Source organism: Candoia aspera, chromosome 4 (genome assembly GCF_035149785.1).
Source record: "Candoia aspera isolate rCanAsp1 chromosome 4, rCanAsp1.hap2, whole genome shotgun sequence".
In the NCBI taxonomy this organism is placed as follows: domain Eukaryota; kingdom Metazoa; phylum Chordata; class Lepidosauria; order Squamata; family Boidae; genus Candoia; species Candoia aspera.
In genome coordinates this window covers 111,165,136-111,191,978 of record NC_086156.1, presented here as the reverse complement: position 1 = coordinate 111,191,978, position 26,843 = coordinate 111,165,136, and the positions used below count along the sequence as shown (strand labels likewise).

The 26,843-nt window shown below is 41.4% G+C and overlaps 3 protein-coding genes and 1 pseudogene across 3 annotated transcripts; 3 read left to right on the top strand and 1 right to left on the bottom strand.

The window, feature by feature from the left end:
* The first annotated feature begins 2,315 nt into the window (after positions 1 to 2,315).
* On the top strand, positions 2,316 to 3,719 carry LOC134497081 (olfactory receptor 6J1-like; annotated as a pseudogene).
* Positions 3,720 to 15,955: 12,236 nt separating this feature from the next.
* On the top strand, positions 15,956 to 16,903 carry LOC134497080 (olfactory receptor 6M1-like). The gene has a single exon (XM_063302796.1). It carries the CDS (start codon positions 15,956 to 15,958, stop codon positions 16,901 to 16,903), a length of 948 nt encoding a protein of 315 aa, XP_063158866.1.
* A 3,399-nt stretch (positions 16,904 to 20,302) lies between these two features.
* Positions 20,303 to 20,899, top strand: LOC134497079 (olfactory receptor 6E1-like; the record flags this gene model as incomplete). The annotated part of the gene is made up of 1 exon (XM_063302794.1): positions 20,303 to 20,899. A coding segment is annotated over exon 1 (597 nt), but the record flags the coding sequence as incomplete, so codon positions are not given.
* Positions 20,900 to 22,907: 2,008 nt separating this feature from the next.
* On the bottom strand, positions 22,908 to 23,900 carry LOC134497078 (olfactory receptor 6J1-like). Its single transcript, XM_063302793.1, has one exon. It carries the CDS (start codon positions 23,898 to 23,900, stop codon positions 22,908 to 22,910), a length of 993 nt encoding a protein of 330 aa, XP_063158863.1.
* Positions 23,901 to 26,843: the final 2,943 nt, after the last annotated feature.

The window sequence follows — 26,843 nt, the reverse complement described above, 5'->3', positions numbered from 1 at the left end:
ACTCAGCATGCATGCGCCCTTCGCCTCACGCAGCCCCAGAGCTCTTCTCATTTTCTGAAGTGGGGCATCCAGCCACCATCTCCAAACTATTTCTTCTGCCTCAGGTTTTTTTTTTTTTTAATATACATATATATATATATAAACTGGCTCTTTGTGTGGAACATGTACAACACAATGCAATAAAGTGCTTTTTTTATTTACTTAAAGTGTCAATTATAGTGAATATGGGGATTGTTCTTGAAGTTTTATCCCAAGCATACAAACAGTAGTGGGGAGGATGCTCTGTGGTTAACGAAAATGACCAGGAAATGATCCTCAGTTATGAACCTGAATATAATTCAAGATGAAGGCATAAAGCAACATATACAGGGCTAGAAAATGTTGCCCATGTGCAAATTCTGGCTAGTTTGAACTTTCTGGTTAATTCAAACCAACCTGTGAGATTTCTTGCTTTTTAATCATGGCATCTCATGATCTCCCTCTCTTCTTTCACTTGGCTCATTATGGTTTGCAGTTGTCACTTTTAGACCCCTTTTGGTATCCTAGTGGGACGCGGTGGCGCTGCGGGTTAAACCGCTGAGCTGCTGAGCTTGCTGATTGGAAGGTCGGCGGTTTGAATCTGCATGACGGGGTGAGCTCCCGTTGCTCGTCCCACCTCCTGCCAACCTAGCAGTTCGAAAACATGCACATGTGAGTAGATTAATAGGTACCGCTTCAGCGGGCAGGTAACGGCGTTCCATGTAGTCATGCCGGCCACATGACCACGGAAGGGTCTACAAACGACGGCTCTTCAGCCTTGAAACGGAGATGAGCACCGCCCCCTAGAGTCGGACACGACTGGACTTAATGTCAAGGGAAACCTTTACCTTTACCTTTACCTTTGGTATCCTATTAAACAGGATAGCTTGAAAGAAGACAGAAATTCTTAAAATGACTCAGAATGCAAAGAGTTTGGGATCTCCGATTTGTAAGGACAACCTGGACTCTCTGATGCTCAGAAATGGAATGACTTGATGAGACATATTACGTGGATGTAATTGATCAAGGCAGAAAGAATCCAACATTACTCACACCAGATTTCTATACCTGAAAGCCTATTGAGCACTAGAGGCAAGAGATGTAGGGTAAGCGAGCAAGTGGGTTAGTTAATCAGTAAAACACACCATTCTTTCTTTGTAATGGGTTTGGAGCACCACTGACATTCTTCCCAGAAATATTCCTCTTAGATTAGTAGTTAGGGATTCATGGTCTATGTAACAAACTTGCCTATGAAGCAGGCACTCCGGCCCTCTGGTTTCCTCATCACTTCTCACTTCTGTTTTTCAGAAGTGGTTTGCCATCGCCCTCTTCCTCTCTAGGGCTGAGACAGAGTGACTGTCCCAAGGTCACCCAGCTGGTGGGACTAGAAGTCAGGGTCTCCCATTTTCTGGCCTGATGTCTCAGCCGTATCCCAAACTCTCTCTCTATCTCTCTCATCATTTCTAGGAGAAATAATATTTCAGTACAGAGGCCAGATAATTTGAAACTAGGAACTAGGGACAGAAACTGTTCCTTCTCAGAAGTTTATTCCAGGTGGACAAAATTGTTGTTGTTGTTCCCTTAACACCAACATCTCTCCAGACACTTACAATGGCTCATTCCATCAAGAGGAGCGGGAGATGTTCTAAATTATCGGAAGTCTGTTCTTTGTCTTCGGTGTTTGGCAAATAGGAAAGCGTTGAAAGAAGCAGGCTGATCTGTCAATTTCTACTTCTCCTATTCGTATTTTCTCATCTCCATTTGTTATTTATTTTATTCTCTATAAACCTCTATATTTAAACCTTCAAAATCAAGATGTGCGGGGGATGTTTGTGAACCATTTGGATTGAAATATGTCTGTATTTGTATGTCCATCTCTTCAAACTTAACATGTTTTGGTGAGCAATTGTACCTACCAATAGATTTCCCCAGCATAATAGATTTCTGGGCAATGTTGTAAGAAACAGAGGACTAATGTACTGTTCAAAAATTGACCAAACAAAATTTGGAGAAGTGTGTGTTTCCAGGGACAACAGAGTTGCAGTTCTCGGCTCAGAAAAGGCAAAATTAAATGTGTATTCAGATTCAGGTTAGGCAAATTTCTTCACCCTTCCTAAAGGTTCAGAAAGGTGAGAGCAATTCTAAAAATGATGATCTCTTTTTGGATTTTGGATTATCTCTTTTTGCTAGTGCTTTGGCACCAGAAGAGGAAAAGCAGATAGAAGGAAGACAGTAGTTAGCATCTAAGCTTGGAGTTTCAATCAAACGCAGTAGATAGCAGCAGAGGAACCACTCCGATGGACCTTTTTGTCCAGCATTTTGGTCAAGAAGGTATCTCTGGGCTGCTTCCAAGCAGGAGATGGATCCTGTATCTGCTACTCTTCTTCTCCACACAGGTTACTTGGAGACATGCTGTCTCCAATCCAGAGATAACACTGAGTCTTCAGGACCTGTAGCCATCAGTCAATCAGTTCTCCATCAGTTTATCTAACCACTCTTTTAAGACATCCAAGCTAGATACTTGTTTTCCATGCAGAGGATACTTGCTTCGATCCCAGATATCTTCAGGGGAAATACTGTATATTGGGGAATGAGGCTGGGGAAGAAATGGCTTGAGACTGGACAGTTGTTTCCCCAGAATATGCCACCCCCACTGCTAGTATCTTACAAAGTGTGTCTGAACTCATCCTCCTGGGTTTTTCCATTGGCCATCCAACAGAGCTCCTACTTGCCTTCCTCTTGTTAGCCATGTACTTTGCAAGCTTGGGGGCCATCATCATCATCCTCTGCATTGTATTGGCAGATAACCGCCTCCATACCCCAATGTATGTCTTTCGTGGCAATGTCTCCATACTGGACATCTTCTTCACCTCTGTCACCATCCCACAGTTGCTCAGGAATCTCTTCTCTGGTGACAAGTCCATCCCTTTTGCTGCTTGCATGCTCCAATCTTACTGCTACTTCTTCCTAGGGACAGTAGAGTACCTCCTGTTGGTCTCCATGTCCCATGACTGCTACGCAGCCATATTCAGCCCATTGCAATATCATGCAATCATGAATAGCCAGGTCTGCATCAAGATGGTATTGATTTGCTGGCCTGGTGGGTTCCTCTCTGTTCTTATTCCCACCATTATGATCACTAGGCTATCCTACTGCAAGTCTAACGTCATCTACCATTTCTTTTGTGACAGTGGCCCCCTGCTGCATCTGTCCTGCAGTGACACCCATCTCACAGAGTTGATGGACTTTCTGCTGTCCTCTGTCATTATCCTCTGCTCATTAGTCTTAACGCTCATTTCTTACATATGCATCATCTCAGCAATAATCCACATCTCTACCACTTCAGGTCAGGCAAAAGCATTCAATACTTCGCTACACATCTGACAATCATCTCCATTTCCCATAGCATCAGCATCTTCACATATGTCCCCACATCCTAGAAGGAGACCCTTGAAGTCCATAAGATCCCTGCTCTTCTCACCTCAATTGTCTGTCCATTTCTGAACCCTTTCCTCTTCACACTGAAAAATGATCTGGGGAAACAGGTAATAAGAGACACACTGAGGAAAAACACAGAGCTGATTCGTCATAAATTTGGGGGTGTGTTGGAAAAGACACACATAATACGTGGGGAGACCATGCAAAAGTGTAAGAAGAGAGTTCATGAAAGAGAAGAACTTAAGATTGTTCAATCTCGATGATGATGACAGGATGGAAGAATAACAGTGGGATACTTAAGGGTGAGGACATCGATGTCCTGTCACCTCTTTCCTTCCCAAGAAGCAGTCATTAAAAGGAGAGGAACCCTCTCAGACTCAATTCTGATCTTGAGCTGCTAGTATCTACAAGATCCAAACACTAGCTGGAAAATGAAAGATGGGCATAGCACAACATCCATCCTTCCCCTATCAGCTTCCTTCTCTTTTGGGGTCCCAGAACTACCTATGTCCTCTGTTTCCAAAGTAGTTGCTCTTTGGGAAGTATGTATGAGGAAGGTTTTTCACCAGATTCTTCTCTGTGATTCTGACTAAAGGTTAGAAAAAGCTTTCTACTGTTAGAACAGTAATTGTGGGGTCCTCTTAAAAGTCCCTAACCCAAAGATATCATCCTGGGGAAAATAAAGCAATGTTTCAGTGATATAATGTTAAATCAGGCAACTCCCCCTTTCACAAAAACACTTTCCCAGGGGAACTAAAACTGTCAGCCCAGCCATGAAAGCATTCAGAAGGCCAAGGGATGCTGATAAGCTGGGAACAGATCCTGAGAGGTGAGCAGAGCTCTGAGAAAGAAAAGAAGAAGAAGAAACGATGTTCATGGAATAACCATCTTTTTGTCCCTTCAGAGCTCCCTTGTCTCTGTAGTCCTGACCCATCACCTCACAGTGGCACCCTAATGGCCTCACTGATCTCACTAGGCACGTGATGTGTTTTATCCAATGAAACCCCTGGCTGCCCTACCCAATCACACACACCTTCTAACTGTAACCCCACTGCTCTTTAGGCCTGTCTTTTCCTCCGGTCCTGTCAATAAACCAATTTCTGCTTCAGGGAACTGTGTCCAGATCTCTGGTTCAAAGGAATCCCTTTCAGGGAAGTATTTTCTACTACCCGAACAATGACTCAGAAAGGTGATGGGCCCCCAATCACTGCAATAATAGCTTCCAATAATTGCATTGAGTGGACCAGATAAAATTGGCCTAATACATTTGAAATAATCAGTGGGGGGAAAAAAGATAAACTTATCCTTGGAAAAGAGGAGCAAACATCAGGTTTTCATAACGCATTGCCCAAGAAGTCTGAAAATCCATATTAATGTGAGGGGTACATGTTCTGCATAAATAATCTAGGGCCTGGTTTGTAAGAAATACAGGAGGTCCTCGTTTAATGACCACTTGTTCAGCAACCGTTCAAACTTGTGACAGTGTTGAATGAGTGATACTTATGACCGGTCCTCAAAGTTACGTGTCCCACGGTAACACGATCCTGATTTGTGAGCTTCCCTGCCCACTTCCCACAAGCAAAGTCAAAGGGGAAGCCAGCAGGAAGTCAAAAGTTGTGGTCACGTGAAGTCCTTGCTTAACTATGGTAACCAGGGACTGCCAGAACTGCCATCGCTAAGTGACACAGTGATGTGCTTTTGCGCTTTATGACCTTATTGCTTAGTGATGGAAATTCTTGCCCCAATTATTGTCATTAAGCGAGGACTATCTGTAGTTGTAATATTTCATCAAGGACAGCAGTAATATCAAAGTAGCAGCAGTGAATCCTGCTCAATAACCCAAGCAGATAGAGTCCAAATTATACTGAAAAATACATATCAGATAAACTGAATATTTAGTATTTGAAAAGATAGATTATAGGTGAGAGACAGGCATAGTTAGAGAAAGACACAGACAGAGAGAGAGAGCCAGAGAAAGGTACTGAGGTATTTTATTATATAGAAATCCTTAATGCCCATTCCTGAGTCTTTAATAATAGCCATGAGACATAATATTGGATTGTAATCCCCATAATTCATATTGAAAACAGATTTTGGCCTGAAAACATTATGTGCTCCGAAGGGCACCACGCTGGACAAGGCTGAGTCAACTGAAACTTTATAGAAATTAGAAAAAATAATCTCCAATTCTATTTTGTGGCATTTAGAGGGCAGTACTTCCAATCATCTGAAGATTTTTGAAGCCTACCAACATACTGTTCAAAGAAACCCCTCAAGCCATCCCAGATGTGTTAGTTCCATAAGCAAAATATCAATGGGACAAGAAGTGCTACTGAAGAATTAAGAATTATATATATGTATTGTATGTATAGAATAGGGAAAAGTCTTCAACATAGGCATATATTCATATAGGTAGTCGTTGACAGTCTGTGACAGTTTGGACTTTCAATGGTGCTGAAAAAAAGCAACTTACAACCAGTCCTCACACTTATGACCATCGTAGTGTCCTCACCTTCAGCAAGGATCGTTACCTTGTCATGGTGCTGGAGCTTGAGCACCTCAATGATACCATGAGCTAAACCATGAAGGGCCAACCAAGACGGGAAGGTCATGACAGAGAGGTCAGACTAAATGCGATCCCTGGGGAAGGTAATGGCAACCCACCCCAGTTTTCTTGCCGTGAAAACTAAATGGATCAGTACAACCAGAGATATGTCGGTATACCATCATAAGAGGGGACCCCCAGGTCGGAAGATGGTCAAAATGCTACTGGGGAGGAACAGAGGATGAGTTCAAGTAGCCCCAGATGTGATGACGCAGCTATCTCAAAGCCAAAAGGACGGCTAGCGGCCGACGATGCTGGTGGTGAACGGCGAATCCGATGTTCTAAGTATCAACACACCATTGGAACCTGGAATGTAAGATCTATGAGCCGGGGCAAATTGGATATGGTTATTGATGAGATGTCAAGATTAAAGATAGACATTTTGGGCATCAGTGAACTGAAATGGACTGGAATGGGCCACTTCACATCAAATGACCACCAGATCTACAACTGTGGACAAGAGGACCACAGAAGAAATGGAGTAGCCTTCATAATTAATAGTAAAGTGGCTAAAGCAGTGCTTGGATACAGTCTAAAAAATGATAGAATGATCTCAATTTGAATTCAGGGCAACCCATCTAACATCACAGTGATCTAAATATATGCCCCAACCACAGATGCTGAAGAAGCTGAAGGAGAGCAGTTCTATGAGGATCTGCAGCACCTACTCGACAACACACCTAAAAGAGATGTTATTTTCATCACAGGAGACTGGAATGCTAAGGTGGGCAGTCAAATGACCCCTGGAATTACAGGTAAGCATGGCCTGGAGGAACAAAATGAAGCAGGACATAGGCTGATAGAATTTTGCCAAGACAACTCACTCTGCATAACAAACACTTTCTTCCAACAACCTGAGAGACGGCTTTATACATGGACTTCACCAGATGGACAACACCGAAATCAGAATGACTACATCCTTTGCAGCCAAAGGTTGTGGTCATCTGTACAGTCGGGAAAAACAAGACCTGGAGCTGAATGTAGTTCAGATCACGAACTACTTCTTGCACAATTTAGGATCAGACAAAAGAGATTAGGGAAGACCCACAGATAGCTAGATATGAGCTCACTAATATTCCTAAGGAATATGCGGTGGAGGTGAAGAATAGATTTAAGGGACTGGACTTAGTAGATAGGGTCTCGGAAGAACTATGGACAGAAGTTTGCAACATTGTTCAGGAGGCGGCAACAAAATACAACCCAAAGAAAGAGAAAACCAAGAAGGCAAAATGGCTGTCTGCTGAGACACTAGAAGTAGCCCAAGAAAGAAGGAAAGCAAAAGGCAACAGTGATAGGGGGAGATATGCCCAATTAAATGAAAAACTCCAGAGGTTAGCCAGAAGAGATAAGGCATTATTTTTGAACAAGCAATGGATGGAAGTGGAAGAAGACAATAGAATAGGAAGGACAAGAGACCTCTTCCAGAAAATTAGAAACATTGGAGGTAAATTCCAGGCCAAAATGGGTATGATCAAAAAGAAAGATGGCAAGGACCTAACAGAAGAAGAAGAGATCAAGAAAAGGTGGCAAGAATATTTGGAAGACCTGTATAGGAAGGATAACAATATCGGGGATAGCTTTGACGGTGTGGTCAGTGAGCTAGAGCCAGACAACCTGAAGAGTGAGGTTGAATGGGCCTTAAGAAGCATTGCTAATAAGGCAGCAGGAAACGACGGCATCCCAGCTGAACTGTTCAAAATCTTGCAAGATGATGCTGTCAAGGTAATGCATGCTATATGCCAGCAAATTTGGAAAACACAAGAATGGCCATCAGACTGGAAAAAATCAACTTATATTGCCATACCAAAAAAGGGAAACACTAAAGAATGTTCAAACTATGAATTGTTGTTTATTCGTTTAGTCGCTTCCGACTCTTCGTGACTTCATGGACCAGCCCACGCCAGAGCTTCCTGTCGGTCGTCAACACCCCCAGTTCCCCAGGGACAAGTCCGTCACCTCTAGAATATCATCCATCCATCTTGCCCTTGGTCGGCCCCTCTTCCTTTTGCCTTCCACTCTCCCTAGCATCAGCATCTTCTCCAGGGTGTCCTGTCTTCTCATGATGTGGCCAAAGTATTTCAGTTTTGCCTTTAATATCATTCCCTCAAGTGAGCAGTCTGGCTTTATTTCCTGGAGGATGGACTGGTTGGATCTTCTTGCAGTCCAAGGCACTCTCAGAATTTTCCTCCAACACCACAGTTCAAAAGCATCGATCTTCCTTCGCTCAGCCTTCCTTATGGTCCAGCTCTCGCAGCCATATGTTACTACAGGGAACACCATTGCTTTAACTATGCGGGCCTTTGTTGTCAGTGTGATGTCTCTGCTCTTAACTATTTTATCGAGATTTGTCATTGCTCTTCTTCCAAGGATTAAGCGTCTTCTGATTTCCTGACTGCAGTCAGCATCTGCAGTAATCTTTGCACCTAGGAATACAAAGTCTTTCACTGCTTCTACATTTTCTCCCTCTATTTGCCAGTTATCAATCAAGCTGGTTGCCATAATCTTGGTTTTTTTGAGGTTTAGCTGCAAACCAGCTTTTGCACTTTCTTCTTTCACCTTCATCATAAGGCTCCTCAGTTCCTCTTCACTTTCAGCCATCAAAGTGGTATCATCTGCATATCTGAGATTGTTAATGTTTCTTCCAGAGATTTTAACTCCAGCCTTGGATTCCTCAAGGCCAGCTTGTCGCATGATGTGTTCTGCATACAAGTTGAATAGGTAGGGTGAGAGTATACAGCCCTGCCGTACTCCTTTCCCAATCTTAAACCAGTCTGTTGTTCCGTGGTCTGTTCTTACTGTTGCTACTTGGTCGTTATACAGATTCTTCAGGAGGCATACAAGATGACTTGGTATCCCCATACCACTAAGAACTTGCCACAATTTGTTATGGTCCACACAGTCAAAGGCTTTAGAATAGTCAATAAAACAGAAATAGATGTTTTTCTGAAACTCCCTGGCTTTTTCCATTATCCAGCGGATATTGGCAATTTGGTCTCTAGTTCCTCTGCCTTTTCTAAACCCAGCTTGTACGTCTGGCAATTCTCGCTCCATGAACTGCTGAAGTCTACCTTGCAGGATCTTGAGCATTACCTTACTGGCATGTGAAATGAGTGCCACTGTTCGATAGTTTGAACATTCTTTAGTGTTTCCCTTTTTTGGTATGGGGATATAAGTTGATTTTTTCCAGTCTGATGGCCATTCTTGTGTTTTCCAAATTTGCTGGCATATAGCATGCATTACCTTGACAGCATCATCTTGCAAGATTTTGAACAGTTCAGCTGGGATGCCGTCGTCTCCTGTTGCCTTGTTATTAGCAATGCTTCTTAAGGCCCACTCAACCTCACTCTTCAGGATATCTGGCTCTAGCTCACCGACCACACTGTCAAAGCTATCCCCGATATTGTTATCCTTCCTATACAGGTTTTCTGTATATTCTTGCCACCTTTTCTTGATCTCTTCTTCTTCTGTTAGGTCCTTGCCATCTTTGTTTTTGATCATACCCATTTTTGCCTGGAATTTACCTCCAATGTTTCTAATTTTCTGGAAGAGGTCTCTTGTCCTTCCTATTCTATTGTCTTCTTCCACTTCCACGCATTGCTTGTTTAAAAATAATTCCTTATCTCTTCTGGCTAACCTCTGGAATTTTGCATTTAATTGGGCATATCTCCCCCTATCACTGTTGCCTTTTGCTTTCCTTCTTTCTTGGGCTACTTCTAGTGTCTCAGCAGACAGCCATTTTGCCTTCTTGGTTTTCTCTTTCTTTGGGATGTATTTTGTTGCCGCCTCCTGAACAATGCTGCCAACTTCTGTCCAGAGTTCTTCCGGGACCCTATCTACTAAGTCCAGTCCCTTAAATCTATTCTTCACCTCCACTGCATATTCCTTAGGAATATTAGTGAGCTCATATCTAGCTGATCTGTGGGTCTTCCCTAATCTCTTTAGTCTGATCCTAAATTGTGCAAGAAGAAGTTCGTGATCTGAACTACAGTCAGCTCCAGGCCTTGTTTTTACCGACTGTACAGATGTCCGCCACCTTTGGCTGCAAAGGATGTAATCAATCTGATTTCGGTGTTGTCCATCTGGTGAAGTCCATGTATAAAGCCGTCTCTTAGGTTGTTGGAAGAGAGTGTTTGTTATGCAGAGTGAATTGTCTTGGCAAAATTCTATCAGCCTGTGTCCTGCTTCGTTTTGTTCTCCCAGGCCATACTTACCTGTAATTCGAGGTGTCATTTGACTGCCCACCTTAGCATTCCAGTCTCCTGTGATGAAAATAACATCTCTTTTAGGCGTGTTGTCCAGTAGGTGCTGCAGATCCTCATAGAACTGCTCTACTTCAGCTTCTTCAGCATTTGTGGTTGGGGCGTATATTTGGATCACTGTGATGTTAGATGGCTTGCCCTGAATTCGAATTGAGATCATTCTATCATTTTTTGGGTTGTATCCAAGCACTGCTTTAGCCACTTTACTATTAATTATGAAGGCTACTCCATTTCTTCTGTGGTCCTCTTGTCCACAGTAGTAGATCTGGTGGTCATTTGATGTGAAGTGGCCCATTCCAGTCCATTTCAGTTCACTGACGCCCAGAATGTCTATCTTTAATCTTGACATCTCACCAATAACCACATCCAATTTGCCCTGGCTCATAGATCTTACATTCCAGGTTCCGATGGTGTGTTGATCCTTAGAACATCGGATTCGCCGTTCACCACCAGCACCGTCGGCCGCTAGCCGTCCTTTCGGCTTTGAGCTAGCTGCGTCATCACGTCTGGGGCTAGTTGAGCTCATCCTCTGTTCCTCCCCAGTAGCATTTTGACCATCTTCCGACCTGGGGGTCTCATCTTCCGATGGTATACCGACATATCTCTGGTTGTACTGATCCATTTAGTTTTCACGGCAAGAATACTGAGGTGGGTTGCCATTACCTTCCCCAGGGATCGCATTTAGTCTGACCTCTCTGTCATGACCTTCCCGTCTTGGGTGGCCCTTCACGGTTTAGCTCATGGCATCATTGAGGTGCTCAAGCTCCAGCACCACGACAAGGTAACGATCCTTTGCTGAAGAAACTATGAATAGTGGCACTCATTTCACATGCCAGTAAGATAATGCTCAAGATCCTGCAAGGTAGACTTCAGCAATTCATGGAGCTAGAATTGCCAGATGTACAAGCTGGGTTTAGAAAAGGCAGAGGAACTAGGGACCAAATTGCCAATATCCGATGGATAATGGAAAAAGCCAGGGAGTTTCAGAAAAAAATCTATTTCTGTTTTATTGACTATTCTAAAGCCTTTGACTGTGTGGACCATAACAAATTGTGGCAAGTTCTTAGCGGTATGGGGATACTAAGTCACCTTGTATGCCTCCTGAGGAATCTGTATAATGACCAAGTAGCAACAGTAAGAACAGACCACGGAAAAACAGACTGGTTTAAGATTGGGAAAGGAGTATGGCAGGGTTGTATACTCTCACCCTACCTATTCAACTTGTACGCAGAACACATCATGTGACATGCTGGGCTTAAGGAATCCAAGGCTGGAGTTAAAATCGCTGGAAGAAACATTAACAATCTCAGATATGCAGATGATACCACTTTGATGGCTGAAAGCGAAGAGGAACTGAGGAGCCTTATGATGAAGGTGAAAGAAGAAAGTGCAAAAGCTGACTTGCAGCTAAACCTCAAAAAAATCAAGATTATGGCAACCAGCTTGATTGATAACTGGCAAATAGAGGGAGAAAATGTAGAAGACCTTGAAGGACTTTGTATTTCTAGGTGCGAAGATTACTGTGCATGCTGACTGCAGTCAGGAAATCAGAAGACGCTCAATCCTTGGGAGAAGAGCAATGAGAAATCTCGATAAAATAGTTAAGAGCAGAGACATCACACTGACAACAAAGGTCCACATAGTTAAAGCAATGGTGTTCCCCGTAGTAACATATGGCTGCGAGAGCTGGACCATAAGGAAGGCTGAGAGAAGGAAGATCGATGCTTTTGAACTGTGGTGTTGGAGGAAAATCCTGAGAGTGCCTTGGACTGCAAGAAGATCAAACCAGTCCATCCTCCAGGAAATAAAGCCAGACTGCTCACTTGAGGGAATGATATTAAAGGCAAAACTGAAATACTTTTTCCACATAATGAGAAGACAGGACACCATGGAGAAGATGATGATACTAGGGAGAGTGGAAGGCAAAAGGAAGAGGGGCCGACCAAGGGCAAGGTGGATGGATGATATTCTAGAGGTGACGGACTCGTCCCTGGGGGAGCTGGGGGTGTTGACAACCGACAGGAAGCCCTGCCGTGGGCTGGTCCATGAAGTGATGAAGAATCAGAAGCGACTAAATGAATAAGCAACAACAAGTGTCCCCATAGTCACATAATCACGATTTGGGCACTTGCAACCAGTTCACATTTATGACCATCGCAGCACCCCATGGTCACGTGATCATTATTTTCGACAGGCTTCTGACAAGCAAAATCAATGGGGAACCATGTGATTTGCTGAATGACCACATGGTTCCTTTAATGCCTGTGGTGATTCACTTAATGGCTACTGCAAAAAGTTCATAAAATGGATCAGATTCACTTAATGATCACTTCGCTTAGCAACTGAAATTCCGATCCTAGTTGTGGTTGTTAAGCGAGGACTACCTGCAGTGTATTAAAATACAGAATATGAGAGAGAAAAAATAAGCTCTGTTCAATTCAGTGCTTCTCCTGAAAGCTGAGGGTCTACAGGGGGAGTAAAAAAAACAACCAATAAGGCAGTCCCACCTCTTTATGTGCATCATCATACACATAAAATAGGACCAGGACTTCAGTCATGTCGGCATAGTTGCCATCTTGGCTTTTTAATCTTCCACCCAAACAGCCCTCCCTGAAAGCCTGCTCCAAGAGACCATTGTCTGAACGAACAATTATTTCCGGCATCCTTTGGGTTTTAAAAAGAAAATACTCGTCATTCTCAGAAATTATTCCAGGTGGATAAGGCAGAGTTATTTATAACTCCAGCATTTCTCCAGGCACTTATTATTCCATCCAGAGCCATCTTAGCAAATCCGCTGAAAGTTTGTACGGACCCCAGTCTTCCAATGCCTGAGGGGTGCGACCAGCAAACCGTAGAGATGTAGAGGAGAGGAAACCTCATTCTGCAGGGTACATCAGGCAAGTCCAAGGAATCATCTCGTAAAGGCTGTAACTGGAGGGCAGCATGAAAGAAGTAAGCTATGCTGTCAATCTCTCTTCTCATGTTCTTATCTTCCCACCCATCCCTTGGTTATTTATTTTTTTCTGTTTCAAACCATTCTAACAAACCCTACAAAACAATAAACCGAAGGTGGGATTTTTGTCAACAGACTGCATTTAAAGGAAACACAAACAAACGCAAGATAACGATAAAGCAACCTGTCTCCCGTGCATAAAAAATACATTGCTTCTGCTGCCAGCTATCTCGAGCAACTCAAAGTCCCCCCCCCCCAGCGGAGAGCCTTTTCCTTAGCCCGCTGCCACCCTCTCCCCTCTGCAGTATTGGAGAGAAAATAGAGAAAAAAACCCGATTGCCCGCAAGCCTTGGTCCATGTGACTCAGGGGAGGTGGAAAGTGTACCCATGTCCTTTTGCACTGTGCCTTTTACAAAGACGTTTGTATTAAATTCATTGCACCCCTGTTGATTAAACATCCTGGATGTGCAGATTCTGAGTACGCACAATTGCTGCTTATAGACAAAAACTCTACACTTACGGCGCAGGTAGCCAGGTTTGGCGCTGCAGCGGTGAAGATCCGACACACCAAAAGGGGCCAGCCTTTGTAATGTCTTGCATACCTTTGTAAACTCCTTGTAATCTTATCTATCTATCTATCTGTCTGTCTGTCTATTTGTCTGTCTGTCTGTCTATCTAACTATCTATCTATCTATTTGTCTGTCTATCTATCTATCTATCTGTCTGTCTGTCTATCTATCTATCTATCACATAGTCACCATGTAGTTTTTCATGTTTTATATCTGATATCTAATATATCCTTAACATTTTACACTCTTAAATAGTTAAAATAGGCTACACCTTAGGCTTTACATATAGAGTTAGATAGAAAATTAGTGCATTTTACCTGGTTTTTGATATATATATATATTTATTATATATGTTTCGTACTTTAAGCGTGACTATGTTTATCTCACAGAATAACACCATTGTGTTGGTCTATGACCATAATAAAGTTTGATGATGGTGATGAGTATATCAGTCATGATGTAACGCAGAGAGGGAGGTTAAAATATAATTGTACTTATAACTCCTGTGAAGAACATTGGAAGCTACTTCTTTATGCCTTTACATCTTTCTTTACATCTTGGTCTTTCCTTTCCTACTTTCTTCTACTTCCTTTTCTTACTGCTTGTTTAGCTTTTTCTCTTCTTTCTTTCTTTTTCACTTTCTCGGTTCCAGTTTAGTTTGTAGTAGTTCTTACGGTTGTTCTTAAAACTTTTAATAAAAAAATTATGTATATACATATATAAAAGATAACGGGTCAGAACAATATATCTCAATGCTGAATCATTCTATCATCATGATCATGATCATCATTATATCATCATCATCATCATCATCATCTTCATCCATCAATTTAATAATCTTTCCAGATTGAAAAAGATGTGATTTCCCCTCTAAGAAGACAGTATTTGAATTTAATCAATAGCTTTTTCCATAACAGCAATAGACCATAACTTGGCACATCAATTGTTCAATAATAGGTTAACTAAAACATCCAATTTATTGATTTAGCAGCCAGGACTATGAATACAATAAGCTGCTCTTTGTTCATTTTCATGGTTTAGCATGCGGTTTGGACATTTGGTTTGCGTTCTGAACTTCAGATGGCCAAACAGGCATTTTGGTCCAAAGCAGACCTTCTCACAATGTTAATATATGGAACCCTACGGCCAGAAAAGACTGGTAGGGAAGTATCCAGAACGCTGTTTCCATTTATTCTAGAGTAGGAAACCAGAAGCTTGCTTCACAGACAAATTTGTTGCATAGTCACAAAGTCCTGAATACCGATACAAGGAGAATGTCTCTGGGAAGAGTCCTTTGAATGTCACTACAGCTCCAAACATATTACTTAGAAATAATGTATTCTATCTGGATTCCATGTTAAACAAGTTCCTTTATTCAGCGGCGGGGTTCACCCATCATGCCATGATATTGTTTTTTCAAATATTGTTTATTAAATAACCACAAAGGTGGCAACATTTTCCTTGCTGAACAGCGACTTCCTAAATAAAGATGACCAGAAATAAATTATTTGAATTGTTCTAAAGATCATTCCAAAAACGTGTGATGTACCACTTTTTCCCATTTTCCCAAAAAAAGCATTTTCTTGGAATATCTATTAACTAGTACATTCTTTCATTTGCTAGGCAATTGTCCTTATCTTTTGACCTGTGTCCCATTTTCTTTTCAAAATTCAACTTCCCAAAATATATGCTAATTTTACGTACTGCTTCAGTGATGTAATAGTTTTTAATCTCCCTGAAAGAGCTGACGGCAGTTACTTTCATTCATTTCTTTATGCTACTTGTGTCACCATCTTGAGCCACCTGCATTTTGATGATTAATAACTACAAAACAGTGTACCTTTGAAGCAGTGTGTAAAATTGGCTCTGCGTTTTTGGACTGTTTTTTTAATAATATAATTTTGTGGGAACTATGATCGTAAGGAAAAGTATGTCAGGATATGGGCTAAAAGATGCCCAGACATTGATATCCTTCATGTTCTAAATGTGGCCAGTTACAAGCTTAAATGCTGAAAGAATCTTGCCTTCTGACAATCTGTTCTGATCTTTCCATAGGGGGGTTGCTGAAATTATAGGAATTCACGCTGCAAGACCCTTCAAACTCACGCTGGCCATGGCACTGAGGTCTCCCAACATCACCCAGGAGGTGACTGAGTTCATCTTAGTTGGTTTCCAACTTTCTAAGTCCTTGGAATGTTTCCTTTTTGGGGTGTTCCTGATGGTTTTTCTGCTCACGCTAACTGGGAACGTCACCATCATTGCACTGGTGTGCGTTGATCAGCGTCTCCAAACCCCCATGTACTTCTTCCTCTGCAACTTCTCTCTTGTGGAGACCCTCTTTGTCTTGACCATCAGCCCAAAGATGCTAGTAGGCCTGATTTCTTTGAACAAAGCGATTTCCTTTCTGGGATGTATTGCCCAGTGCTATTTCTACTTCTCCTTCGGTGCCTGTGAGAGCAATCTTATTGCGGTGATGGCATTTGATCGCTATGTTGCCATCTGCTACCCTCTCCACTATGCCATCATCATGAGCAAACGCCTCTGCATCTTCTTGGTCCTGGGATGCTGGATTGGGGGAATCCTCCTCCTTTTCATTCCAATGCCCTTCCTTTTCCATCTCTCCTTCTGTGGCTCTAATCTCATTGACCATTTTTTCTGTGATTACGCCCCAATTATAAAGCTTTCTTGCAGCAAGAATGTGCATTTCCTCTTGGTCTTCGAGACAGTTCTCTCTTCAGTGGTGATGCTCAGCTCCTTATCTGTCAATGGGGTCTCATACCTCTATATTATTTCCACCATCCTACGGATGCGCTCCGCCAAAGGTCAAAAGAAAACCTTTTCCACCTGTGCTTCTCACATTACAGTAGCTAGTATTTTCTATGGCAGTGCAATCTTCATGTATGCTTTACCCAGCAAAGGACGCTCACGAGGTGTCCAAAAAGCAGTTGCAGTTCTCACTGCAGTTATTACCCCATTCTTGAACCCTTTTATTTATACTCTGAGAAATGAGAAAGTCAAGGAGGTCTTCAAGGACTGTCTGAGGAAGTCATTTCCACACTGAGAAGAAAAGCACCAGTTGGATCCATCTGCATTTAGCAACTTTCATCTTTGTGCCTAGGGTTGCCCAAAAGTTTTTGTGTGTATAGCATATATGAAAATGGATTTCCATTTTTAGGTATGGCAATTTGTCTGCATTTTTATATATGGACAGATTTTGGATTCCATATGAAGGTGGTCATCCTATCCACACATACAGTGCCTGTAAAATGCTTCACAAAGTTGGTTCCAGATCCAATGCGTAGGGTTTTCAAACATGAAGAGTTAGAAACGTTATATATGTCCTTGAGAGGGAGGGAGGAGTTTTCCACCCATTATTCAGAATTGTTTTGTTTTACTAAAAAGACTACGTGAAGACTTTTGTGACTTGACATGCTTATTATTATTATTATTTTCTCAATGAGAAACATAGGAAAATTGATCTTGTATATTGACTCAATTTTGTATTGGAAATACAAGGGCTCCAAAGATAAAACATGGGGTATATTTTGAATCTGGGTGGGGTTGAAACCTTAATAGGTGGATGCAAGAGACGCTTCAACCTTCCATCACCCTCACAGGCCAGAGCTGTGACTGTAGAAATGTCTTCCTATTGCTTGCTAGGAGAGAAGGAGAGGAAAAATACCTATCCACTTGCTGGTCTGTAGCCAGCATTATTTAAGGCTGCGTTAAGCAAATGCAGCTAAATTGAGAACAATGATAGATCATCTTTTCTTCAGTTCTTGGAACGTTATCAGCCTGAAAGACATGATTAGCAGCAATAGCTGCTTACCACATTTGTATGGCTGGAAGGCTGTCCCATATTCATAAGCCTTTATTCATGATTCTGTGAATGTCCTTCAGATAAGTGAAACCTCTCTGTGAATATTCTTACGTCTTTTGGTTACCATGGGATTTGGCTGAGAGCAGAACCCAAAGGGCATGGGGAGCCATCTCCATCTATATCCTCCATTTATATACTTTTTGAGGAAGAGACAGGTGCAGGATGCTTTGAGCGCTGAACTGAGACAACGGATTGGGTTTTGCAAGACATTGAGATAATTTGCTATTGCCATGACTCTGAAGTAGATGTTCAGGTTCAACTTCTTACACTGCATTGTGAAGCTATGGCATCTGCTGCTCTCAGATGTAATCATCGCCAACTGAGATGATTTTAAAAGGGAACTTAAGAATACATAGAGAATTGGATGATCAGTGATGGAAGTGTCCAATTGACATCAAAGGCAGAATTCTTGAAATACTGGCTGCAAGTGAGGCACGAAAGAAGGAGACAATCACCCTCCTGTCCTGGTTGTGAGTTTACCAAATACATTTTGCTGCACACGGTGTGACCCAGCATGCCTGATTCAATGAGTCTTCACCTAATGCATCTTTAGAGCGATTCTCATCTCCTGAAGTGGAACACAGAGCCATTGATCTGATCGTTGAAGTGGTATGTTTTCTACTGAATATTTCTTCTACCTTTACATATATCATAAACTGGTTCCATTTGTGCTTTGTTACTTTATAGTAGTTTGTATTCGTTTTTATCTTTCTTTTTAAAAGTCTCAATAAAAATCATATATTTTTAGAAAAAAGGTTGATTCCTCTACAATATAACCTGTGCATTTCATTTTTTATAAGCTGTTGATAAACCATTCACTCTGCATTTTGGTTAACAGAAAGTATATATTATCAAAATAATCATAATCATAATCATAATCCCTTGCTCCCTCCCTCCTTTCCTGACACCCTATTTATCAGGGGACAAGTAGCAGGAACCATTACCTAGGCAAAAAGGGGGCTGAAACATTTTTTAAGAGCAGAAGTATAAGGTCACATTCAGAAGTAGCTCAGGAAAACATATCACTAAGTCACCGAAGAATACGAAGGAGAAAGAAGTACAGCACAATCAGACTCAGTAAAGGTAGCTTCAGCCTTCAAGTGGAGATGGTTTCCTGGTCTGATCTAAGGAACGGGTCTAGCACGGAGGGAGGGAGGTCTCCCCATAACAATAATCCAATATGTTAAAAATACCATTGGGCAAATTATAGGTATCTACAAAGGATGTCCAGTTTTCCCAAGGCTACCAGAATTACCCAACATGTCATGGTGTCTCACTGCCAAGAGGAGGAGAAGTGAAGTTTTGGAATTGGAAATACACAAAAAAAAAAAAAATTTCTTAAAAAAATGGCACAGGGCAAACCAAAGTTTGGAAAAATAAGAAAAACAAGAAAAACAAGAAACTGAGCAAAATCAATGATGTCAAGGAACTACTTGGTCTAGGACTAGGATCTCTGGCTTCTGACTTTTCTTCCAGTTGAGAAGAAAACCCCTCCAGTTACCCTTCAAAATAGGTTTATTGAAATTACTGTTTGGGATTCCTTCAGTGAGCTCCAGAATTAAGAGATGTGAATGTTGGTAAGTTTAGTAGTATATAGATGGAGATTGTTCTTGTGATTTTATCCCAAGCAGAACAGAAGTGGAGAATGGGGCTTTGTGGTTACAGAAAATCACCAGGAAATAGTCCTCAATGAAGAACCTGAATATAAAAGAGAATCCAAGGGGAAGGCATAGAGCAAAATATCCAGGGCTAGAAAACATTGCTGATGTGGAAATTCTAGCTAGTTTGAATGTATTGGTGAATTCAAACCAACCTGCAAGATTTCCCAATTTTTATTCATAGAATCTCACTTCTAAGGACCTGCCGAGAATTTTTCTAAAGTTGTTTTGGGCATAATGAGGAAGGATAATAGGCGAGACCTCCCTCCCTTCTTCGACTTTGTTCATCATGCCTTTCAGGTATCACATTTAGACCCCTTTTGGTATCCCAATAAACAGGATAGCTTGAAAGAAGAGGGAAGTTCTTGCAAATGATTCAGAATGCAACCAAAACAACACATTAAAGAAATCTGAGTGCAAGGCAGAAATGGACTTTGGTTTCCAGGTCTAAACATGTTGTGTGAGCCTCAGCACTTACCAATCTCCAATCTTCTGCCGGAATCCACTCTCCCAGGGGGAAGTTATTTTTTACACTGGCCAATGGAATTAGACACAGCCAAGCCCATTTGATTTCCACCTTTTTGAATGAGATTTGCAAATGTGCACTTGTACTTTTCTACTTGAAATTGGTTTGAACAGAACTGATGTGAATTATTTAATCTGAACTGAATGGATAATCAAATCAATTTTACAACTGAAATGGAGGCAGATTTGTACATCTCTTGGAAATAGTTGCAAAATGCCTTGGGTTTCATAACAATGTGTGATATGCAATTAAATCCAAGTCAATATAGTTCTCAAATACTAATGCTAACACCAATTTAACACTATTTAGCATTGGTATTAATTAGTACAATAAGTTTCTTTGCTCCTGGAGAGGTCCCTGAGAGATCTTCACAAGCCAATCTCAAATACCCTCTGCATGATATGCTTCAAAACAGTAACTAGCTCCATTGCTTATAAGAGAAACACACTGATTATTATTATCACACTGTTGAACACTCAACTCTATAGCCCAATGTATTTCTTCCTCCGACATGTGGCATGGGTGGAAATTGGGTATACAACTACCATCGTTCCCAAAACTCTGGCCATCAGAGCCACTGGCAGGAAGAGCATCTCTTTAGCTGGTTGTTTCATGCAGACCTTGCATTATTTTGTCCTTGGCACCACTGTGTTCCTTCTACTGGCCACAATGTCTGTGGATCAGTACATAGCAATCTGCAACCCTCTTCACTACTCAACCATCATGAATGGACAAATCTGCTCCTTATTGGTCCTTATTGGGGGGGTTTCACTCATTCTAGTTCCATCCATTGTTTTATTTCAGATGCCTTTTTGTGGTCCTAACATCATCAATCATTTCTTTTGTGACAATGGACCACTCATCAAACTAGCATGTGTTGACACCAGTCTGCTAGAACGGATTGATTTTGTGACTGCTACACTCTCTCTCCTTGGGACCTTAAGTGTCAACATTGTGTCTTATGTCAAAATCATTTCCACAATTCTGCGCATCCCATCAACTTCAGGGAGGAAGAAGACCTTAAATAAACAAATAGAAAAAAAATGGATGTTATGTTGTAATCTTAGAGTAAGAGTTCAATGTAAGTTTTACTTATATCTGTTGTAAAAGCAGTCGGGAGTCATTCCTTTCTCTATTTCCATTCTTTTCTTTTTCTTTTCTTTTTTTCTGCACTTCTTTTCTATTTCTCTTTCTTTATTAGTTTCTGTTAGATTTTATCTCTACATTTTAAAACTTAATAAAGTTATTATTTTTTTAAAAAGAGAAACGAGACAGAGGACCCATGGTGTAGATGCCTCTCTTACATTACAAGCATATTTTCTACAGTGCATAATCCATTTCTCTGTTCTATGATAAAGCAAAGATATCACCACGTGATATTGGGAATTGTCACAGACAAAGAGCTAACACCTTTTGCAATTTATTTATTTATTTATTTATTTATTTATATTTTACTTTATTTTTATCCCACCTTTATTATTTTTATAAATAACTCAAGGTGGCAAACGTACCTAACACTCCTTCCTCCTCCTATTTGCCCCACAGCAACCCTGCGAGGTGGGTTTGTCTGAGAGAGAGTGACTGGCCCAAAGTCCCCCAGCCGGCTTTTGTGCCTAAGGTGGGACTAGATCTCTCATACCATGCCTGATTGGCTCTTGGGCTGAGAGGGGGTGACTGGCCCAAGGTCACCCAGCTGGCTTTCCTGCCTCAGGCGGGACTAGAACTCTCAGTCTCCTGCTTTCGAGCCCATTGCCTTACTCACTTTTTATTTAGAGTGTCAATTATAGTGAGCATGGGGATTGTTCTTGCAGTTCTATCCCAAGCAAAAGAATAGAAGTGGGGAATGGGGCTCTGAGGTTATGGAAAATGACCAGGAAGTGATCATAAGTGATGAACCTTAATATAACAGAGAATCTGTGATGAAGGCATAAAACACAATATCCAGGGCTAAAAAATATTACTAGTGTAGGAATTCTAGCTCATTTGAATTTGCTGGTTAATTCAAACCAACTTGTTAGACTTCTTGCTTTTTAATCATGGCATCTCATTTCCCAGGAACCATAAATAAGTTGTCCAATGTTGGTTTGGGCATTTTGGGGAAAGATGGTACCAAATACTCCTTCCTCCTCCTATTTTCCCCACAACAGCCCTGTGAAGTGGGCTGAGAGAGAGGGACTGGCCCAAGGTCACCCAGCCGGCTTTCATGCCTAGGGCGGAACTAGAACTCTCATACCACACCTGATTGGCTCTTGGGCTGAGAGAGGGACTGGCCCAAGGTCACCCAGCCGGCTTTCATGCCTAAGGCAGGGCTAGAACTCTCATACCACGCCTGATTGGCTCTTGGGCTGAGAGAGAGGGACTGGCCCAAGGTCACCCAGCTGGCTTTCATGCCTAGGGCGGAACTAGAACTCTCATACCACGCCTGATTGGCTCTTGGGCTGAGAGAGAGGGACTGGCCCAAGGTCACCCAGCTGGCTTTCATGCCTAGGGCGGAACTAGAACTCTCAGTCTCCTGGTTTCTAGCCCAGCACTTTAACCACAAGACCAAACTGGTTCTCCAAAAATGGACCTTTAGACTTGCAAGGTTCTATTAATGTAACCTTACAATAAAATGGAATTAATTCATCTGGGCGTGCTTCCTGTCTGGACTATCTTGCAAGGCTGACAGCCGTTAAATTTATGAGGATTATCATGTTCGCTTGTTTAAAAAAAAAATAGCTTGATAAAATTTAATTTTGCAGCCATGGAAGGTATCAAGATACTTTGCAGAGTCTCCAAAGAAAGAGTAAAACTTTAATGTGGTAGAATGGAGTAAATATTAAATAAATGAGAAGTCATCATTTAAACAATATTCAATTATTTTAATGAAATTTGCATTAAATCAAATGTAATGTGATTTTTTTTTTCTTTGCCAGGCCCATTTCTTTGAATAATCTCTGCTTATTTCCTGGAGCATGACTTCCGTATTCAGACTGGGGAAAAAAAGTTGTGTGCCGCTGTTTTAAATTCTAGATTTCCCTAGAAAACTGACCACAATTATGAGGAATTCCTGCACCTTCTGGACCATGATGGTTTGTCCCTGATCAAAGAGCTTTTGCAGAATTGTCTTAACCAGGTCATTCCTCAGGGTGTACACAAAAGGACTCAGGAATGGGTTAACTACGCTGCTGAGTAATGCTGGAATTTTGCGGGCCCCCAAACTGGATTGCTTAGACGGGATCACGTATAGTAAGATGGAGACACTTGCAGCCATCAGGAACAAAGTGAGATGAGACACACATGTGTTGAAGGCCTTCTTTCTCCCAGAGTTAGTGGGTATCACCAAAACAGCAGAGACAATGTAAATGTAGGAGAGAAGTGTCAAGTTCAAGGAGCAAAGAATGACGAAAGATGATAACACAAGTAGGATTATCTGTATCAAGCTGGTGTCAGTACAAGATAACTTCAGCAGAGGCTCACTGTCACAGAAAAAATGATCAATGACATTGGAGTGGCAATAGGAGAACCTGGTTACCCTGATGGTTGGATAGAGGACAAAGGCAAACCCGCCCAACCAGCAAGCCAACACCATTTGAACACAAAAACAGCCATTCATGATAACTGAATAATGTAATGGGTTACATATGGCCACATAGCGGTCATAGGACATACAAGTCAAGAGGAAGTATTCCACTGTGCCCAGAAAGAAGTAGAAATAGGACTGGGCCATGCAGCTAGCAAAGGAGATGGTCTTGATTCCAGATAGGAGATTCCTTATCAAACCGGGAGCAGTCACTGTTGAAAAAACAAGGTCTAGGACAGAGAGGTTGCCAAGGAAGAAATACATTGGCATATGGAGACAACTATTGGTAATGATGATGAACAGAATACTCAAGTTACCAAATATTGTTGACAAATACACCACTATCAGTATTGTCGCCAAGAACATCTCTGCTTTACGTCCAATCGGAAAGCCCAGGAGGATAAATTCTTCATAACTGGTGTGGTTTCCCATTTCTAATCTCACAAAAAAGAAAAACAAGAAGAGTTGGCTTCCAAGAAAGAGGCACATTGCAACAATGACAATCTATTTCTCCCCTTCTTTTGCAAACTTGCTGTTTGACATTTAAGAGCTTCTTACTTCTTCCTCCAAACTACAGGTCTGAAGAATCCTCAGTTTTTTAAAATAATCTCATTATTGCATAACATAAGTGGTGCCCCTGTACAGTAGATTTATATAAGTAACGTGTCTGCAGTTTGAGGCTGACTCTTTGGGACTTCAGTATAGATGTGATTTGCCGTTATCTTATAGATAGATATACAGTAGATTAGATAGATGATAGATGATAGACGATAGACGATGGAGATGTAGATGGAGATGGAGATGGAGATGGAGATGGAGATGGAGATTCTGCCATTTAACCTATGGCTCTGGAATTTCCTGTTGATCTCCCAACCACGTAGCAGCCAAGTCTCTTCCTACTTTGTTACATGAAGTCAACCAAAGTTGGCTAACTATTGTTCCCTGCTGGGCCATTCAGTTAAACAAATCATCAGAATTCATCATTTCTGGATTAAGCAAGCAGTTGAAGAAAATAATGATCATTCATTCATCCATTCATTCATTCATTCATTGAATTTCTATCACTGCCCATCTCCCCCAAAAGGGGACTATCTCAAATTTTGACTATATGTTTAAGCTGTATCCATCCCCTTTGCTACCAGAAGCTTCTAAGAAATGATTGGAAGGTGTTTTTGGTTCTGTCTTATGGGGAGAAAAGTACTGTTGGCTTTTTCAAATTGCATTCCAAAATCTCATAATCAAGGGTGAATTGACTTAAGAGTGCTACAGAGATCAAGGGTGCTTGCAAATGCTATTTCACAATTCCCTTGTATGTTCTGAAGCTCATATATTAAGCATAGAGGCCTGACAGGATGTCTGTAAGAGAACAGTGGAGAATTTGTGAACCTCCAGATACTACTCAACAAGACTTCCCTACAGAATCAGCCAGCATGCCCAGTGGTGAAGGATGCTAAGAGTTAAACACTTAACAGCATCTAGAGGGCCAAGATCTCCCATCCCTGTTCTAAGTGCTTTAGCCCCCAAACATACAAAGCTACCTCTTTAGGGGTGGTTCAGAAAAGGGCTGAGCTCACCCGACTGCTAGAATAGGCTAAACTGGGGTTGAACAATTCACCATCTGAAATCAAAATATGTTGTGGGAGTCCAGAAGATGTCTTACGTGATTCATTCATTGAAGAAATTAACTTGTGTGAACCCAGGAATTCTGGCTTGTTAAGCCAGAACTGAGTGTCCTATGCAAAAACCCAGCCACAGAAATATTGTAAGGAAGGATTGTTTTTTCTATTCTTACCTCTGTTCATCTAAACAGGTTTCACACTTGCAAAAGATTGTTCCTTGTGCTCAGTGGTTTCATTTAGGTCCACTGAAATCAGTGTGAAATTATAGATGGGGTTTAAGCTAACATCCATTTCTTTCAGTGAGAACTAAGTGAGATGAACTTAAATTAGATCCTACCTTGTCTATTGTTCTAAAATGAAATTGAAATTGAAATATATTGTCATTTATAGGTTTTGGATTAACTGATTATGCTGGGGTTGATGTGTCCTATTTTACCCTTTAAAACTCCTTCCTTCCTTCCTTCCCACACCATAGCCATGTCACTCAACTTCAGGTATGACTTATGTTGTATGTCCTTCAGAGAGTGATATTAACATCAGTAGACCATCTGTCCAAGAGCCATGGAAAAGACAACTAGAGAGGAAGAGAGACAAATTCTACAAACTTTATTCAAAAGGTAGTATGCTTAGTATAAGGAGGGGAAAAATAAAATTCAAATCAGCCCCATACATTAAACCACACAGATCTGTCCTAACAGTCAGGAATCACACTGAGACGAGGAGTAGGTCTCTAGTGTTTATTACTGCTACATTAGACAGAAAATCCTAACAAACTGAAGAAGCGTGGGAAAACCCATACAGATAAACCCCAAAAGTCAAGGTGGGTCTGTTCTGTGTCTCTTTGAATGACAGCTCAAATTCTCGCTACTACGCATGCATTTCCCCCCCTGGATAGAGGCCCCCTCCTGCTCACCATCAGTACTCATGACAAGATCAGTACTATTTATAGTACTAGTACTATAGAGTCCCCTTTTTGGGAGGAGATGGGTGGTAATAGAAATGTGAAAAATAAGTAAATAAATAAATAGTACAAGTAACAATGCATGATTTACATGAACACAGGAGCTGTGATGGGAGGGTGTGAAGGGGGGAGAGAAAAAAAAAAAAACAAGCTATCATCTCCCTTGCCCAAAGAATATTTGTAGACATATGGCTTCCTGCACCCCAGTTCTGCATACCAAGAAGTTATCAGGGATGTGTGAAAGAAGAGGAAAGAGAACTGATATTCATGCACAAATTCTGAAAACATACTAGACAAAATGCCGTCTCACACATGCACCCTTTTCTATTCATTCCATTTTTGATGGCAAAGAAAGTCTGGCCATAATCATTGGAGGTTTACCAACCTTAACCAACTTACAGTTTGAGAACTCCTTGATGGCCTGCTGTACGGTAGAATCTGCTTGGAAGAAGAAAGCAATGCTATCTCACAACCACGTAGAAATCCAGACATTTCTTATCCATTTAATTGGCCCAGAACCATGAAGTAGGATTGATGAAATGGAACCATTTCCATGTTCCGTTTATGAACATCTATAAAAGTGGGGGAATATCATGAAAAGCAAGAAGTGGGCCACCAATGTCACTTGAAGCTGCAAAACCAGTTGTCTAAGAACATCCACTTTTTCAGCTTTTGATGCTCTTCTCTAGTAACAAGATCTTCCTTCTCCTCTTCATGTGATGCGGGGAGAGGTTTACTCTCATCAAGTGCCCTATAGCTTTTATTCATAGCTCAGCCCCACTGAGATCAAAAAGA